The sequence below is a fragment of the Ascaphus truei genome, chromosome 15 (genome assembly GCF_040206685.1).
Source record: "Ascaphus truei isolate aAscTru1 chromosome 15, aAscTru1.hap1, whole genome shotgun sequence".
Lineage (NCBI taxonomy): Eukaryota > Metazoa > Chordata > Amphibia > Anura > Ascaphidae > Ascaphus > Ascaphus truei.
In genome coordinates this window covers 31,667,919-31,688,180 of record NC_134497.1, presented here as the reverse complement: position 1 = coordinate 31,688,180, position 20,262 = coordinate 31,667,919, and the positions used below count along the sequence as shown (strand labels likewise).

Here is a 20,262-nt window from a genome sequence, read left to right as displayed (position 1 = left end):
GGCATCCTTGTCGAGTACCATTCTTAATGTTTATAGGGTTTGCGTCTCCTCCTGGGAGCTTCACGACGGCCGTGGGACTTTTGTACAGAGCTCTGACCCCTGTCAGATAGTGGCCCTTGAATCCGAATTTGATTAATGTTTGATCTAAGAAGTCCCATCTGATCCTATCGAATGCTTTTTCCGCATCCAGACTCAATAGGATGGCCTTCGTGGATGAGAGATGTACATGGTCGATTATGTTAATGATTTTCCTGGTGTTATCTGAGGCCTGCCTGCCGGAAATAAACCCGACTTGATCTATGTGTATTAGGCTCGGAAGTATGGGGGTTAATCTGTTGGCCAAAATTTTACTGAAAAGTTTTAGATCCGAATTAAGGAGGGCTATGGGGCGATAACTACCGCACTGTAGTGGGTCTCTCCCTTCCTTTGGTATAACTGCTAGATTGGCCTTAGACATAGATGCTGGGATGTTTGTTCCCTCCAGAAACTCGTTGAACATATCAAGGAGATATGGAGCTAAAATTAGCTTGAATGTTTTATAATATTGATTGGAGAACCCATCTGGGCCTGGCGTTTTGCTAGGTTTTAGTTGGGAGATGGCATTTAAGAGCTCCTCTTGGGAGATTTCTTTGTTTAGTTCTGCAAGATCCCCTTCTGAGAGGCTTGGAAGGTTACATGAATCTAAATATTTAGCTATAGCTTCCTCGTTAGAGGATCTATCTTTTGGGAACTTTAGATTATATAATTTAGAGTAGAAGTCTGAGAATTCGGCTGCTATCTGTTTCTCGCAATATGTTTTGGCACCTGTCTTAGTTTGTAAAGTTGTTACTTGGGCTTTCGTTCTCAGACCTCTTAGCTTGGATGCTAATAACCTGTCGGCCTTATTCCCTTTATCGTAGTATTTTTGCCTGGTCCACCGCAGCTCCCTCTCCACCTCATCGAGTTGTATCTGTTTGAATTCAGATCTGGCTTTATCTAATATTTTGAGTAATTTTTTTGAGGGATTAGTTTTATGTTTTTGTTCCAGTAATTGGACCTTTTCCGCCAATTCGTTGTACAATTTCTGTCGTGCTTTTTTCTTGTATGAGGCTATGGAAATGATATTCCCTCTGATTGTAGCCTTATGGGCCTCCCATAGCATCGCTGATGACTCTACGGAGCCCTTGTTCAGTGTAAAGTATTCTCTGAGTTTTTGTTTAATTTCTATTTCTACATCTGGTTGGTTTAGCAGAGAATCATTTAGTTTCCAATTGTATTGGCTATTTTTAAAGAAGGGGAGGGAGAGCGTCAGAGAGACCGGGGCGTGGTCCGACCAGGATATTGATCCTATATCTGACTGGGAGGTTGCCTGGAAGATATCCTTGGTACCCAGAAAATAATCAATCCTTGAGTAGGTCTGGTGCGGGGGGGAGAAGTAGGAGTAGTCCCTCTGACCCTGGTGCTGTGCTCGCCAGATATCTATTAATGCGAACTCTTTCAGTATGTTACGGAATTCCCTAGCATTTTTCTCCGTAGCACGAGGGAGGGGGGTATCTAATGTACTCATCCTGTCCTGGTCGGGGTTTACAAGCATATTTAGGTCTCCGGCCAACAACAGTGTAGTTCTAGGCTGGGGAGCTAGGCTGTCACAAAGTTCTCTCAGGAAGTCAGCTTGGGCCTCGTTTGGGGCGTATATATTGACCATAGTAATATCCACCCCGGACAAGGTGCCTTGGAGGATAAGAAATCTGCCTTCCGGATCTGCAGTTTCTTTTTTTAAAGAGAATTTAACATTTTGTTTGAACAAAATAGCTACCCCTCTCTTTTTGGTTGGACAGGATGCATAGTAGGTCTGAGGGTAATATCTCTGGAAGGTATTGGGGGGGTTGTCGTGTTAAAGTGAGTTTCCTGTAAACAGGATGTCTCCCTTTGTCTTTTTGAGCTCCTGAAGAGCGAGCCTTCTTTTAAGTACTGAGTTTAGTCCTCTGACATTTAGGGATATTAGTTTAAGTGTTGTGTTGTGGGCCATTGTTACCTGGATAGTATTTCAGGGCTTCTGTCAGTCCCTCCACTTTCCCAAGGTGGTGGGCGTCTCTACAGTCATACCTTGTCTTGACCTCTGTGTGGCCTTTTTGTGGAATCTTGGTTTCTGGAGACCCTGGTTGTCTGCGTATGTGCTCGTCCCTGCTGGGTGTGAGTGGATAGAAAAACAGGGTTGTGTTCATTTTTATGTGCGACTTTGCTTTTGTATAGAGTACCTGGTGCTGACGAGAGCTGGTTCTGCAAGAGCGTCTCCTGTGTTCTCTGGGCACGCGGATGGCTGGGGGGGCATGGGGGGGATGGGGGAGGAGAGGAAAGAGAGGGGGTGAGAAAAGAGTGGGAAAAGAAAAGAAAGTGGGCTGTCCAAGAGCCCAGTTTTAGAGACCCTCATCTCTCTAAGGATGAAGGTAGTAGGCCTATTGCCTCTGGGAGACTTCCCTGAGCGCCGCTCTCTGAGAGCCATCAGGGAGGCCAGAGAGCCCTCCTTCAAAAGACATTGCAACTAAACATATTAAATCACATAAAACTTGTCTAACCCTATAACCTCCGGGTCTAACGTTATGGGACCCTTAACTAATTGCTTTCCTAGCCGAATGCTTATATGCCATGCTAACCTCTGTTTGGCATAGGGGTAGGGGTGTTCCCCGGCTAGGGGAGGGGGGAGGGGCAGAAGTGGAGGGGGGATGGGTATGACCAGGGGGGGAAGGAAGGGAGGGGGGGGGATAAACTGGGCCGAGGGAGGGAGCACGTGGGGGTAGGTGGGGGGGGGGTATATAGGTGATGGGAAGGGAGGGCGCTGGGGGAGGAGGAGGTCTATATAAGTATCACCCCCTTGGGTATCTTTCCTGGAGCCCTTTTTCTTGTTGGCCTCTATGGTAGGAAGCCCAAGACCTCTGTTGGGATCCCCCTTTCAGAGGCTTCTCGTTTCCTCCCCAGGTGAGCCCCCCAACTGTGCCCACAAACATTTGCTAAGGGTACAGGGCACACCCCGGGAGGAACCGAGCTGTTGTGGGTGAACCCCCTGGCGTAGGGGTGGCTCCAGGTAAGTTTTTAGAATATTTAGCTAACACTGGATACACACGAGGGAGTTTCTTCATATAGCTTCAGTCCCCATATGTCTATCTTTGGGCTTGCTGTCAGCCTCTGTCTATTTTGGCCGAGTCTGACTCCGCCGAGAACGCCGGACCAGCCCCCAATCCATCATGGCGGGGGGAGGGTTGGGGAGGGGGGGCCGGGCAGGGAGCGAGGGGAGAGGAACGGGGGGAGGGGAGAGAAATGTGGTTCCCCTCTCCCCCAGACAATCATCCCCCCCCTCCCGCACAACCAAAGCCCCTCCCGCCCCACCAAACATCATCACCCCCCGTCTACATCAGGTCTGCTGTCCGCCGCTCCCTGCTCTCGTCCTGAGACTCTTTCTCACATTCCCGGCATAAGCCAAGAGCGCCGACACTCCGAAGGAGAGCGACTTCATCTCACAGCAGGTAAGTGGAGATCCACCGGGGGGGGGGGTAGACAGGGGAGCTGTTTCTCTCTTTTATCCAGGGGGAGGGAGATCCGGGGGTAATAGAGGGCGCAGTCCCGCCGCCTCCGTCGGGTCGGGACAAGTTCTGAGTCTTGATTCTTATTCTTCCCCCACTTGGTTTCGCTGGGTGACGATTCTCTGGGAAGTTCGCGGTACCTTCTCAGTTGGTCTTTGGTTCTGAGCGCCGTCAGCTTCTTCATGGGCAGATCCTCCGCTCTCCTGCGGGATGCCCAGGCCTCTCATAAATCTCGGGATTTCTTCCGGGTAGGATAGAGTGTGGTATTTCCCTCCTGATTGCACCACAATTTTGAATGGGAACCCTCAGCGATATTTTAAGTTGTTTTCTCTCAGTTTCTGCAGGAGGGGTTTTAACTCTCTTCTCCTGTCAACAGTTTTCTTCGAGAGATCACTATAGATTTCGATTCGTGTGTTGCGGAATTGTAAGGCTCCCTTGTCTCTACTGGCTGCTAATAATTTCTCCTTCGTAGAGTAGTAGTGGAATTTAATCAGGACATCTCTGGTCCTCTTGGGGTCAGTAGATTTTGGCCCCGGGGCTCTGTGGGCCCTATCCATCTCCAGTTTATCAGGGGATAAGTCCGGGACTAGGTGGATAAATAGGTCTGTCAGGTAAGTGCGGAGCTGGTCCGTCTCCACGGACTCCGGGACATACCTTATTCTCAGGTTCTGCCTCCGGTCCCGATTTTCTTGATCTTCGGCACTTTCCTTTAATTCCCTTATTTCCCAGTGTAACCGGTTTATTTCGTCCTCTGCGGAGGATTGGGCCTGCTCCAAGGTTTCCACCTTATGGTTCAGAGTGTCCGTCTTAGCAGCCAGGAGGTTCATATCACTCCTTAAGGTGTTGACCGCTTTAGTCAGGTCATCCTGGATTTCTTTCCTCATTCTCGTGAAGAGGTTCTCTAGGTAGTCTTTATTAATGTCAATGTTTGCCATTTCTGGCTGCTGTGTTCTACCTGGGTCTTCCCGCGTGCGAGTCAGGCCGCCGTCCTGCGAGTCCTCGCGGCTCCCTGCGGCACGCTGATTTGGGGTAAAGTAGCTCGCGACTGTTTGCTGGGCTGCTTTTTTGCCCTTGCCGCTCATGCTCTATATGTTCCCCTGTCTGCTTACCGTCCCCACTTTATTGTTTTTATTCCCTTTTATTTAAGGGGGGGTGTGAGAGGATTGCGGGGCTTCTGGGGTGTTTCTGGGGCTGCTGAATATTTATTTAGTTATTTATTTGGTTCAACGCTGTGTTGCTGGGGAGGTAGGGTGTTGTAGCACACTGAGGCTCAGGCAGCAGTTGAACATTGATGGTTGGGACAAGCAGCTGTATACCCCTTTAAGGGGAGATGGTGCCTCAGTGGAGTGTTGCTTTAAGATGGCCGCTTCCTCCCCTGCCGCCACGTGGTGTGTCTCACAGCTCCTGCAGCCAGGGATACTCTCCCCTGCCGGGATAGCCTGCTGGAGGTATGTTTATTTATTTATTTTTATATTCTGGGGGGGGGGGCAAGCGGAGACCGGGACCGCAATGGGGAGATGCTGCTTCCTCCCCTGCCGCCACGTGGCGGGACCCGCAGTCTCTGCAGCCAGTGGGTACTCTCTCCTGCCGGGATAACCTAGTGGAGGTCTGTTTTTTGCTGTTTTTTGCTTTTGTTTATTCGGGGGGGGGAGGGGGCAAGCGGAGACCGGGACCGCAATGAGGAGATGCTGCTGCAGCTCCGGCTTCCCTTCGGGGCCGCGGGAGGCCGCCGCGGGCGCACTTCAGTGGCAGCACGCGCAGGGGGGGAATCCCCAAGCCCCGCAGTGAGAGCAGACTCCGCGGGACACTCGGAGCTTAGCCCCGACGCCTCTCCTACCTCCCGCCCGCTCCTCCAGGCGATTCCGCTGACCTTGAACTTTCAAATCAGGGGGGGACTTCTACCGGGGGTCGGGGCTCACAGGAGGCCTCCCAGAGCGCCGGCAACCCCTCTCCAAATCGGCAAAAAAGATGCTTCTTGTGCCCAGCTGGTCTTAGGGGTTCAGGATTGTAGGTTTTGAGGGTGATTTGTTCACTTAGTTGCTATGATTATAGATTATACGGTGGAGGGGCTCTGGAGCCAATCTCTCAGGCAGCCATTCCCCTTGACGTCACAGAAAGTCTCCTACAACAGTGTTTTTATTTATTTTTTAAGTAAAAAGAAAGTAGTCACTGGTGTGGCCTGTGACTCCCATTCCAATCAAAATGTGGGTACATACATGTGAGCCATCGTATATACATTGCTCTCCATTAACTTCTGTTCTCCTCAAAAACTGTAGAGAAGAAAGAAAAGACAGGTCACATTATTAACAACTTGTATCATATTTCAGCTATATCTTTATAAAAACAGACATTACTTTGAGACCTCACTAACTGTCCCAATTTTAGATTTGTAAATTGTGTGAGAAACGAGGAAGAACAGAACCTTGTGGCGTTCCAGTACCACAGGAAAATCTACTACAGAACCTGCACAGACCTCTCCCCACACACACAGCTCCTGGTCTGGAGATGAATATGGGAAAGAGCTTGGTATCAGGGGGATACGCTGTGGAAAAGTAATGCGCCAGCACAAGGTAATCAGAAATATGTGTGTAAATTGTTTTTTACATCTCTATTGTCTTATTACTGATGTTGAATTGCAAATAGTGATAGATCTGCATACACCATTACGGGTCAACTAGAACTTAATATCACTAAACCTGACTTGAGTCAAAGGGTCAGATAAACAAGCTGCAGTAACCAAAAATGCCATATTACCACCCATAAAAAAGTGCCTTATTACCGTGCAATGAATCAGCATTGCAGCGTAAAAAAATAAAGCACTGTTTATTGGACCCGTTAAAAGCATCAGTTCCGATTCAAAACAGGCATAATATCACATTTTCAAGTAAAAACTGCCCTACGTCAAACTCCGATATTTATCGGAACAGGATGAACGGCAGAAATACCGCAAATATTTTATCACCTACTCCAGGCTGGCGTTGGCCCTGTCTTTCCTACGTATATAATGTCCAATATACTGCCGATTATATACATAGGCAAGATGAGCTAAACCAACATGGAATAGATGATAAAATAGTTGTTCAAATTCATTACAGTGCATATTAACCCCTTAGTAGTCCAAGGGTCAACTAGTCATCAGTTTCCATGACTAGCTGACCACACAGGATAATATAAACATTACACTACACTAACTACTCCCTATTCCGATGGTCCTCCAAGAAAATCTCTTGGATAGGTAGGATACAGAGTGTTAAAATGAATTTACTTCCCCGTATCCTATATCTCTTCCAGACATTACCAGTGCCTCTCAAACTGAAGGATATACTCTCGCTTCAGTCTGAAATATCTAAATTTGTCTGGAAAGGGAAAAAACCGAGAGTCAATAAATTAAATATGAAAAGACCTGTCATAGCGGAAGGCCTAGCGTACCCTGCCTGTTATCATACTATAAAGCGGCTCAATTAAGTCACATTATTTAATGGCATTCTGACCCTAAATTGAAAAGATGGGTGGAATTGGAAGGTGCTGCTTATTCCTCATTGGAGCTTAGCAGCGTGATTTGGCTACCTAAAAACGCACGGAAACACACTGCTCTGCCGCTCACCTCAATGACCAACTCTATATCGGTCTGGAAAGCATCGCAATTGAAGAACTCACTCACATCGGGAAACTCCCTGATGTCCCCTATTTGGAATAATCCCAGGTTCGCACCCGGCCTAGCAGGTGGTAATAGTTCAATTTTGAGATTACAAGGATACCTTAGAACTAAAGACCTGGAGGGTTATAATCTAAAAATCAAAACATTCGACCATATTAAATTAGAAAAAGATATACCCCATGCAGAATTTTTTAAATACCTCCAGCTCAGAGCATTTTACAACAAATTCGCCCCATATCCCCCCCTGACGAAATTCGAAAAGCTCTGTTGGGCTGAAACCGACACTAAGGGACTTATATCAACAATATACGGAGAAGTGGTCGATTCTATAACTTCAAGTCAACAAACCCCGTCATTTAGAAATCAATGGGAGACAGATCTAGGGTAGACTCTAGATGATGAGGATTGGAACACCATATTCTTAGCTACCGCAAAGAGCTCTATATGCACCACACTAAAGGAGAACGCATACAAGGTTCTTATGAGATGGTAGCTCACCCCACTCAAATTATCTAAGTTTGTTCCAGGCTCCTCCCCATTGTTCCGTAAACAATGTGGAGAAACGGCTGACTTGTTGCATATGCTGTGGTCTTGCCCGCGTATATCCCAAATATGGGAAGAGATCAGAAATTGGATACAAAGGATATTTGACCTTATAATTCCCCCAGATCCATGGCTGTTCCTTCTGAACAGACCTCTAAAGGATCTATCAAAATCACACAATAATTTAAATGCACATTTCGCAATCGCAACGAGGTGTGAGATCGCAGCATTATGGAAACGCCCTGACATACCAATTATCCCAAAGATTCGGAATCGCATTTGGTTTATTTGCCAGATGAAAAAGTTAACGAGTTTAGTTAACGACACTGGCGACAATTTTGTAAAAGTCTGGACGCCGTGGTTGGCGCAGACAGATATCCCCGGGGTGGAGCGTAACACAATCTGGCAATGATAGTGTTAGATGCGTTCTCCTTTAGGAGTGAAACTCCACATTAGCCTAATTCCTACATTAACACAACCACCATAAGTTCAGGCCCTTGGTAAAGACGTTATTAAAGACAATTTGGCCTATCTCCCTATAAATTTGTTCTCACACAAAAGGATAAAGCTGCTCCATTCCACCTTCCCTCCCAACCTCCTATTCCTCCTTCCGCTTCCCCCTCACCCCAAGGTGTTTTGTTTTGTTCTCCCACACACTATTGATTTCCCTAATTCACATGGCTTAGTAGGGCTCGAAAAACTGTGTGCCCGGATACGCATGAATCAACTATGTATTTTAATGATTGTAATTAATATACTTTTTTGTACTAAACGGTCACAAAATATCTTTCTATATACCATGTATTTTTATCTGTCAATAAAATAGAAGTTATAAAAAAAAAAAAAAAGCACTTTTTATCGGACCCGTTAAAAGTATCAGATCAGATCCGATACACAACAGGCATAATATCACATTTTCAAGTAAAAACTGCCATACATCAAGTTTTGATATGGAACGGGATGAACGGCAGAAATACCGCAAATATTTTATCACCTACTCCAGGCTGGCGTTAGCCCTGTCTTTCCTATGTATATAATGGCCAATAAACTGCCCATTCTATATATAGGTAAGATGAGCTAAACCAACATGGAATAGATGATAAAATAGTTGTTACAATACATTACAGTACATATTAATCCCGTAGTGGCCAACAAGTCATCGGTTTCCATGACTGACCACACGTGGGGATAATATAAACATTACACTAAACTTCCTACCCCCCTTTGACACCTTAGTGGTTAGTAAAGCATGAATATTTCTTGGTTTGTCCCGAAGGCATAAACAAAACACTATGGCTCAGATGCATCAAATTCTGTTAAAGTGGAGTTAATATCGCACCCTGGGAAATAATAAACTAACGGGTGTTATTACTGCAAGTTTAAGGTGGTTTATATCAACATTGTGGTAATAATTTACTGGGTGCGATATCTGGGCCGATCTCGCGATATAGGAATTAACACAACGGTTAATAATGTTTTACATACTGCATTGGGTTAATATTTCTATCATAGACTTCTGTAATGTCTATTATTACAGAAACCTATGATCAAAATAACATTAACCCGTATAATGCCTGTGGTTACCAAAGCACCAAAGGGGTTAATACTTTATTTTAAAAAAATTACCTAACCCTATTGACTCCATTAATGGCCAGTAAAGCATTGCCATTCTAGTCGCTAAGGTAATTAAGGGGTTAACCCCTCTCACCACCACTTCCACCCCCCACGAGAAGCTTAACCACCCTCCCCGGGGCTACTACCGTCATCACGCACATCCCCTACCTCCGCCCCTTCTAGACTAATGCCTAATATCCTTATTAGACAAATGTGGTTTTAAATATTAACAAAAAATATATATACACATTTAAAACAAAACAAAAAAAGAGCGTTCAAAATACATTTTACACATAAAACTATTGATTATCACTGTGGATAACTAGGACCTCTTAATGGGGGGCCAAGATATCCACATTGGCGATAAATGGTAACCCAGTAATAAATACATCAACAATATTAAAATACATTAATAACCCCCTCAGTGGCTAACTGCTAAGGTAATGCAGGGAGTTGGTGGATGTACCATGTTATGAATGCCCTTTTTTGAGTGCTGGAATGTCACCTTAAAGGGAGGGAATCATATTCCCTTTTTTTGAGCCGTATTCCATTTTTTTGCATTGTTTTTGTGTTTGCATTGTACCCACCACCATTGTATATGTATATATGTTCAAATACAATAATTGTGCATTTGGTTCCTGATTTAACAATGGAGATTTAGCAGAAAGTTGGGTCATCCTATAACTATTAGAGACCTGGTACATGGAGCGGTAATGGTAACACCCGGTGACTGATATGTGAGCTTCTAATGAGACACGTATTCTATTCATTGTACAAATATTTTTTTAATTATACCTTCACAACTGAAACTATCGACTTACTATCTATCAAATGATTTCTGCCACTTTAATTGGTGTTTTGCAGCTAGTGAGATTTCCTTTTAAATCGTGAAATATTATGATTCACTTTAAATGTACGATCCACTACATCTACTCTCCCGACCCTAATGCTGCACATGTTGTGCTAAACCCTTCATTTTTACAATGTACATCAACAGTTTGCTTTCATCCTAAACTTTTTGTGTTATGCCAATTTACCTCTCCCACATGACCTTTTGTAAAACAGTTTGTGTAACAGTTACTTTTTTTGTCTCGTCTAGTACAAAGACAAGCTCCAATAATCCACCAATCACAACACTGCAAGGTTGCTTTTAGCAGTCAGGATTACCTCCTTAAACATCTGAAGTTCAAACACCCAGCTGAGTATATGGAAAAGAAGAAGAGAGAACATCCTTGCAACATTCCAATAAATATGACAGAAAAAACATCTTTCAACCAGTCAAGGCAATTAATAAACAATGTAACTGCTTCTCATTCCAAAAGATGTATATTAGCTGCTGCCACAGGCGAAGATCTTGGAGAAAGTCGGAAGAGTCTGATTTGGTTATCAGACCAGAATGCACAGAAGAGAACACCGACAGGGGAGAGACCACATGTATGTGGGGAATGTGGGAAGGGATTTAGTGTGTTATCCAGCCTGATCAGACACAAGAAGACACACACAGGGGAGAGACCGCATGTATGTGGGGAATGTGGTAAGGGATTTAGTCGGTTATCCCACCTAAACATACACAAAAGGACACACACAGGGGAGAGACCGCATGTATGTGGGGAATGTGGGAAGCGATTTAGTGTGTCATGCAACCTGAACACACACATGAGGACCCACACAGGGGAGAGACCGCATGTATGTGTGGAATGTGGAAAGGGCTTTAGTGACTTATCCAGCCTGAACACACACAAGAGGACACACACAGGGGCGAGACCACATGTATGTGGGGAATGTGGGAAGGGATTTAGTCTGACATCCAACCTGAACACACACAAGAGGACACACACAGGGGAGAGACCGCATGTATGTGGGGAATGTGGGAAAAGATTTAGTGATTTATCCAATCTGAACACACACAAGAGGACACACACAGGGGCGAGACCGCATGTATGTGGGGAATGTGGGAAGGTATTTAGTCTGTCATCCAGTCTGAACACACACAAGAGGACACACACAGGGGAGAGACCACATAAATGTGGGGAATGTGGGAAAGGATTTAGTGTGTCATCTAGCCTGGACACACACAAGAAGACACACACAGGGGAGAGACCACATGTATGTGGGGAATGTGGGAAGGGATTTAGTCTGTTATCCATCCTGAACATACACAAGAGGACACACACAGGGGAGCGACCGCATGTATGTGGGGAATGTGGGAAGGGATTCAGTGTGTCATCCAACCTGGATACACACAAGAGGGCACACACAGGGGAGAGACCGCATGTTTGTGGGGAATGTGGGAAGGGATTCAGTGTGTCATCTAGCCTGAACACACACAAGAGGACACACACAGGGGAGAGACCGCATGTATGTGGGGAATGTGGAAAAGGATTTTGTGACTTATCCAGCCTGAGGAGACACACGAGCACACACACAGGGGAGAGACCGCATGTATGTGGGGAATGTGGAAAGGGATATAGTCGGTTATCCAGCCTGGAAATACACAAGAGGATACACACAGGGGAGAGACCGCATGTATGTGGGGAATGTGGAAAGGGATTTAGTCAGTTATCCATCCTGAACACACACAAGAGGACACACACAGGGGAGAGACCGCATGTATGTGGGGAATGTGGGAAGCGATTTAGTGTGTCATCCAGCCTGGACACACACAAGAGGACACACACAGGGGAGAAACCGCATGTATGTGGCGAATGTGGGAAGCGATTTAGTGTGTCATCCAGCCTGGACACACACAAGAGGTCACACACAGGGGAGAGACCGCATGTATGTGGCGAATGTGGGATTGGATTTAGTGACTTATCCAGCCTAAGGAAACACAAGAGGATACACACAGGGGAGAGACCACATGTATGTGGAGAATGTGGAAAGGGATTTAGTCAGTTATCCAGCCTGAACACACACAAGCAGACACACACAGGGGTGAGACCTATCTCTAAAGCCAGGCATGTTTAGTGATAACCAGTGACTAAGACGCTCACATATAAGTGCACACGTGTATCTGTGTTACACTAAATCACAATGAAAAGTGACTTTGGTTTATGGTGCATAAACGAGGATTTTAAAAGGATAAAATATATAACGGTTTAAATGCAGGTTATTTTTATCATTCTTATTGTAGTTTTATTTAAAGAAAAATGTTGTTCTTAATGTTTTATACTTCCATACTGTTGGTTCTAATAAAATGTGCATTTCCCATTATGCTGAAACTGTCTGTAGTCTAATTTAGCTGTGAATTGGAATCGTTTTGCCGCAACCAATTTGCCGTCGTCATTAGGCCACAGACGGACCCTCTGCCACCAGACGTACGTTTTATTACTAATGTGCGTTTTATTACTGTTTTGAATATGGGGTTAAGGGATTAAAGTGTGTGGTTTTAGGATAAGAGGGGTGTGACGTCCATCATAATAAAAGTGAAGGGACTGTGGGGGTGCACAGAACTATTGGGGGGGTGGGGGCATGGGACTGTGGGGGAGCACGGGACTTGAAGCCCCTCTTTGTAATGGAGTGCTCACCACAAACAAGGTGTAACCGCGAGGCCGAGGTGGGGATTGTTATATAACACCAACCCTCAGCCGCGTGGGCGCGTCTGGAGTGTAGGTAGGTTGAGGTAGCCAGGTCGGAGTTGGAGAGGTATGGATGGTCAGAGGTACTTGCCGTGTTCGGGGGTTGGAGAGGTGCGGATCATTGAAGGTACTTAGCTGTGGTCAGGATCGGAGAGGTGCGGTTCGACGTGGTACTTTGCCGAGCTCGGGGTTGGGGAGGTTCGGATCGTCGTTGGTAGCCGGGGTCAGAAGTTTAGAAGAGCGGAGTCCAGAAAAATAGCCAAGGTCAGAAATAGAGGACAAGACAAAACTGTGGCGGCAAGGGTAACAGTGAACACTTCGCACATAGGAAGGTTTATGCTCAGACGATTTGCCAGTGGGCCGGCTGAGCATATATAGGACACAGGGACCAATGAGGTAACAGGCTGGAGGAGGTGCGTCAGAGAGTGTGAGTATGATAGGAGGATACGGTGCAGCAGACAGGTGTGGGGATGATCCGGTAAGGAATCCGTTCCTGGGTTCGGTGGAAACCCTTTCCTTACAGAACTGTGCTGCTTCCAGACAACCTCCCGTCACATCCACCTGTGTTGGCAATTACTGCAGTTCTGCCTCTGTGCTCTCTCATTGGAGGCATGCCCTCACACCTCTCTCCTGTGATTGGCCCGCTGGCCTTCTTATATTGCTCTCTTACATTGCCTCAGTGCCGAGCATAGTCCTTTGTCATAGGATGTAACCGTGTTTGCCACAAGCTACCTGTTTGGCCGTCCTGTTCTTGTTCCATCGTTCCTATATGTGATTCCTGTTCCCTGTTCTTGGTTCCTGGGGCCTGCTGTGTACCTCCATTGCAGAGACTGTGTCCTAGTTCCTGTGCTGAAGCGTTGGATCTCCAGCGTAAGGCTCCAGCTCCCTAAAGGCCTGCTGCCTTTTCCCATAGCAGAGGCCTGCCTTCTGAGTCCTGAGGTCTGCTGCTCTCCTCGCAGAGGCCTGTTTTGGACTCCTGTGCTGAAGCGCTGGTTTGCCAGTGCTGCCCTGCGGTGTGCCTAATCTGGTCTGCCTTCTCCCTTTGCGGTGACCGGTACCATGGGTCGTTCCCGCTCCTCGCGCAGAGGCCAGTCCTGTGCTACTGCTGCTCCTACGCTGAAGCAAAGTGCACCTGACTTCCCGTTGCTGAACCCCTGCTTGGATATCGATGTTGCTACTGTCTCCAACCCTGACACTGCTATGAATGACTACGAACTGCGCAATCCAGAACCGGCTGCACGGTCGGTGTATTCGCATCCCCACCTCAGCCCCGCGGTCCGGTCCCAGTTTGTGCTGAGCACGTCCGTTACAGATCCCAGAAGCGGAGAGATGTCGCAGCTCAAAGTCAGCCAGGGCACCCTAAATATGGTGTACATGGTACCTTTAATACATATAACCCTAAAGATGGGTCCAAAAAAACACCTAGAAATAAACATATCAATACAATTAAAATTTAAAAAAAATAATAACATTTTAATTATACTATATAAGCTGACGAAAAACGTTAAATTTGATTATATACAGTGTATCTAAAATCCCCAGGAGGAGAAACGGCATATGGGGTAAGGGTATTATCTAATGAAGCAATTATCCTGTAGTGGAAATAGGATAAGGAGATCTATCTAGCTTAATAGAATTGGTATCTATCTTTTACATAGTGATAATACGCAAGGCATAACATATATTAGATCTCTTTAAATAGCTGGAATGTATAGCGCATAGATGCCCAAACAGAGACACTTAGGATGTAGGATACTATGTATCAATTGTCCTATATTCACATCTTAGTAGTCACTATCACACATATACATTATAGGTACATATATATAGAGAGAGAGACTATATATATAGAGAGAGAGACTCCTACATATAAGCTGTAATAAACAGACACCAGGAAAAACATATCATGTATAGAGTTATAGTTGTCAATAAACTCATAACCTGGTGTTGTAGGATAGCGTGTACACAATGTCTGGAGAAGCAGGATCATACAAAAAGTATTAGTACAACAGAATGTTGTCTGTGCTGTTTGTATTTAAACATCCAAACTAAGATATAGCATTGTGTGACGTGTCACTGGTCTAAGAGAGAAAAGGTACTTCTCTATCAATATCGCGCTTGATACAACTGTGTCTTCGTAGATAGCCCCGCATTTCCTGGATCAGTGAGGAAAAAGCGCCGTCCCTCGTGGTGTACGTCACGAACCCGATGTCACCATACCCGACGTATGTTTCATGTGCTACGGCTTGAAACGTACGTTGGGTATGGTGACGTCGGGTTCTTTGGCACGAAAGCGGGGAGCACTGGACAGATCCGCCCACAGATGAGGTCAGAGGAGGCGGACCAGTGAACTCCTGCGCCGACGGATGACGTCACAGAAGCGCCTGCATGAGAGGATACCGGAAGAGTCGGACAGAGGGGGGAGAGGAGGAGAGGGGGAGATGGGGAGGGCGTCCTCGGCGGAGGAGCGCAAATTCCGCTGCCGGGGATAGGTGAAAGTGGGAACGGACCCACGGGAGTTCATACGCTGCCCACATAGAACCCTCAATAGGGTCCAAAAGCGCTAGTGTACCTAACACAGGGTGACATTGAAAGCAGGAGGGCTCAGCAAGGGCGCCTTATATTTACTGCAGGGGGGGAGGTGCATAGTTAGGAGGCTTAGGGGATATTCTAGGGTGCTAGGGGCTGAAAATCAAAAAGCCTTATGAACCTTCTGATGCCAGCTTGATGGACAGAATGTGATGATCATGGAGGAACAGCTAGTGAAAGAGATAGGGCAACAGGAAGAGAGGATTCCAGGATCCGAAACAGAAAAGGAAAGGAACTCTCGACCCAGGGGCAAAGACACTTAGATAGTGTGAGGTTACAACACTGAGAAAAAAACTGTGCAATTAGTTCGTTCAATCGCGTTTTTTTTAAACAGTATTTTCAAGCAGTTATATACAATATATATATAAATGCCGGGGGGTGGGATGGTAGTCGTTTATCTCACCTGTAGGCAATTGGTATATGGTTGGAAAACATAGCGCATCATGACCCGTGTGACGATAGCTTTGAGATAGGCTATTAATAATACACACCAAATATAATTGGGTTGAACTGAACGAGGCTTAGATATGATCAAATATAATTTATTCCTTGAAAAAGGTGAACACATGAGATTATACAAATAACAGACACAATATGGACACTCACTTAAGATGGAATGATGAAACAGTCATATCTGGACTGGCAGTTCATACAGCAATCTTCGTAATCATCAAGACACGAAAGACAATAGCCATAGGCTGAGCCTGGTTCTTATACAATTATTTCCCATTGAACACAACCTAAACCCAGCCCCTCTCATAAATCAGTGGTGAGGTTGACAGTTTTCCTCAGAGTAAAACTCCTCCCACCCAAGGACGTTTAAAAACTGCTTTTCCTATCTAAATAACTTCATAACTTCAGTTCAGTAGTACTTACTGGCACGCGAGACATATTAATACATTCCGGCACGCATGACGCTCCCAATAAGACTAAATATTACCGTGTAATATTAAAATTAAGAGAGATATTAATATCTGTCTCTTAGTACCGGCGAGACATCATGTGTCTGTAATCATTATTTGCGGCTCGGTCCCCCGGTTACAAATATGTAACTCTAAGCATGTTCAGCCGAGGACATCTCATAATATTCGTATATTTAATAAGGTCACTCATTCTGATATCTCCTTGCGTAACCGCACCCCTGGCCCCCATCAAGAAATCCTTTGAAGCAGGGCTGTGTGTAGTGAACATTTGTCACCGGTGCTATATTTCACACCCAATGCCCCAGCCTGGGTCCTAGCTGTCTCTACCAGCCATATGTGTTAACATACACCAAACCCCCTCTGTACTTTTCACACCCAACTTCAATCAAGCCTTTTGAAGCCCAGATATTTCTGAAAAGACACCACGCATCCTAATGTATTTTCCTAAACTGCAGCTCATTAACCCATTAAGCCCCAGTGTGTGTGTGGTGCAGACACTGGCCCAGAAACAATACATTTATACAGGGGAATAAACAGTTGGATGGCTGAAGCAAGGCAAAAACACATTACTGGACCCCAGTCGAATTAACCCCTTGCTTCCCAGGTGAGAGTAGAGGGTGGCCAAATGGGGTGTAACCCCTTTAATCCCGGGCCAAATCCCCTCTCTCTTGACAACAATATATATATAAATGCCGGGGGGTGGGATGGTAGTCGTTTATCTCACCTATAGGCAATTGGTATACGGTTGGAAAACATAGCGCATCATGACCCGGTATTAGAGCGGTACGCCGGGCGAAGTTTTAGAATAAAGGCTGGCGCCTCTGTATATATTCAGTGTTAGTTAGGATGTGTGATATTATGGCCTCTTTACCCAAGTTGTGGGGCATGTTGGTATAAAGGCTTGAAACCCAGTGACTTAGCCCGGCGCTGAACAAACAGTGTAAGGTGATTAAAGTGTTAAATACACATACAAGGTGAAATAGGGTGTAACATAAAACGAAAATCAAAACCCTGTAATTAAGTGATTGCATATACTATATATACTGCGAACCCACTAGGGGTGTCATCTGCTCCTGAGGAAGCTGTGGTTGACACAGCGAAATGTGTGGAGCCATCTCCAAGACCTTTTGCAGCCTGTACAACTGCTGAGAAGCCGAAGGTGCCGAGTTTGCTGTTTTTCCTGCTGCCAGCCCCGTGTGTTCCACACCGGAAGACGTCACTCGAGTACTGGTTGTGACGTCACACGCCATTCACCGCGATCCAGCGAGGATCCCGGGGAGGTGTAACAGCAGTGGATCCATCTAGCAGCTACAGCAGCCTCAAGAAAACGCTATGTGTACATTTTATATGTACTTATTGTAATTACATTTCATACTTTGCTTTTAACTATAAATATGATATCTTCAGTCTACACCATGGTCTTCCTTTGTTTTTTCCTGGAACCCCGTTTCAAGTGAGATCTCCTCCATACCTCCAGCCATTTGGGTCCCTGGCACTGTGATCCATCATATAGCTGCTGTCCTGTTCAATGCTGATTATACCACTTACCTGTTGTAAGTAGGCAATTGATAGAGCCAAGATCTTCTCTGCATCTGACTCCTTACCATTATACTGCACAATACTTTTTTGTATTTTCTATTTTTTGGGGTGTTCCCGGTATAAAGGCTTGAGACATGTAACCTAGCGGCGCGCAAACTTTTTGAGCTGCAGCCCCCTTCCTGGGAGATACAGCATTCGCGACCTCTGTCTCCTGATGGCTCGGCGTCAAATGACGGTGCGGGTCATGTGATGTCACGTCACGTGACCCCACCACATCATTTGACGCTCGTTGCCATGGCGACGCGTGATGTCACATGACCCCACTGCGTCATTTGATGCAGTGTTGCCATGGCGACGCGTCGCTGAAGACCCGGCTGGCAGCAGGTAAGTTAGTTGCAGAGGCCTCATGCCTCCCCCGGCATTTAATTTAAAAGTTGTGGGGAAGAGCATGGGGCCTCTGTAACCGGCCACGCCCCCTACAAATTCGCCCGCCCCCCCCCCCCCATCCTCCCAGTTTGCACATCGCTGGTGAAACTGATACAGTATTAGGGTTAATTGTGTCAAGATGTCTGGTACAGATAATGAAATTGCTTCAGTCCTTTAAGTAACTATTCATATTGCAAACAAGTGGTTGTAAATAAAAATCCACCATTTGGGATAAGATTTGGCATAATGAGTCTTTAGCAGATATTATAGGTCTGCCCAGTGGGGACACCAGAGACTTGTGAATTTTCAAAAGACTGATTGGCACAACTGGATGTTTTTGTATCAGAAAATTCTTTGTATCTTCCGATATGCAGCCATTAACTAAACCCATATTAATGATCGAATCGATCTCTTTTTTGTAAATCCAAGTTAGATCCATGTGGCAGGACGGCCTCGCGGTGGGGTCAGTAAGAGTACCAAACAGTGAGTAAGACTTTTACTTTCAGTGGTTTATTTTCCACAATCAAATAAAAACTTCCCTTTAAGGAAAACAAACCATAAAATAAAACTTTTATCCCTTAGGAGACTAACTATACAGTATGTCCCTAGCTATCCCCTGGGTAGCTAGCCTACTTCCAGGTTAAACAAGATTATGCAAAGTGTGCAGTGAAAAGATATAGGGACCTATGCTATATGCATCCATAACCCATTTATCGAGCACTTATCGGCCAAAATGCCTACTACAATTCTGTAAGCGGATAAGTGGGCGATAAAAAAGTGAATCGCCAATATTTTGAGGCTTCAAAACAAATCACCAAGTGAGCGGCGTTAAGCCACTTATCAGCAGGTTCTGAACCTCGTGCAATTGTAATAGATGCTATTAGGTTATCGAGGCCTATCACGGATCTAGAATGGCGAGTTTCTCCCAAAATCCTCACGCCAGGAAAAGTTGGCGGGAAGGTGGTGAGAAGCGGCGAGACGAACTTAGAAAAAATAATGCTTTTTTTTCTGCATCGGATTGATGTCGGGAGTCTCTGAAACTGATACCCATTAATATCAGCACCGGAGACCCCTGGCATCAATCCCATCCAATAAAAATACATTTACAGTCAACTTCATTTACTTAGGAAATCACCACCGCCGAGGAGTAGAGTGAAACAGCGGGCATGGCCGCGACGCAAAAATGGCAAAGGCTGGACTGTGCTATAAAGTAACTTTATTAAAGCATGGGTTTAAAAAAAACAAGAGGAGGGGTGACACACCCCCCCCACACCTCTTACGCATTTCACCCGGTATGGGCTTTTAAAAAAAAAAAAAAGCCCATAGCGGGTGAAACGCGTAAGAGGTGCGGGGGGGTGTCACCCCTCCTCTTTTTTTTTTTAAAACCCATGCTTTAATAAAGTTACTTTGTAGCACAGTTCAGCCTTTGCCATTTTTGCTGCGCGGCCGTGCCCGCTGTTTCACTCTCCTCCTCGGCGGTGGTGATTTCCTCTTGTATCTTTATACAGCGTGGAGCACACAAAACCGGATGAATTAAAGACATATGTAAGTACTTTGTTACTACTTTGAAAGTTGGAGCTTCCCCAGGTGCACTGGTTTATTGAGTTGCAGGATTTATGCATGGGGTCTGGGTGGGTCTCAGGACTTCCCCCAGACAACCCTTCACAGTCTTGCCAGACCACGTCCCAACTAGGGGTTAATTTATATCAGCTCCACTTTTTATTTTATATCCGGATGCAGCAATTCATCATATATGTGGATATAATGCTCTGTAGCACTAGTTAATTGAGGGGACCTCTACCTCAATATTCCTTCAGTAAACTTCATTACCTTAG

At 45.6% G+C, this 20,262-nt stretch overlaps 1 protein-coding gene across 8 annotated transcripts in view; it reads left to right on the top strand.

Annotated features, from left to right (window-relative positions):
• LOC142466770 (uncharacterized) overlaps positions 1–12,585 on the top strand; it is a 616,011-nt gene extending 603,426 nt beyond the window's left edge. For all 8 annotated transcript variants that reach the window (XM_075572161.1, XM_075572163.1, XM_075572156.1 and 5 more), the window contains 2 exons: positions 5,943–6,127; positions 10,472–12,585. In XM_075572161.1, the coding sequence (XP_075428276.1) occupies positions 10,579–12,339 (1,761 nt within the window). In that variant the 5' untranslated portion in view covers positions 5,943–6,127; positions 10,472–10,578 and the 3' untranslated portion in view covers positions 12,340–12,585. The remainder of the gene's footprint in view (positions 1–5,942; positions 6,128–10,471) is intronic.
• Positions 12,586–20,262: the final 7,677 nt, after the last annotated feature.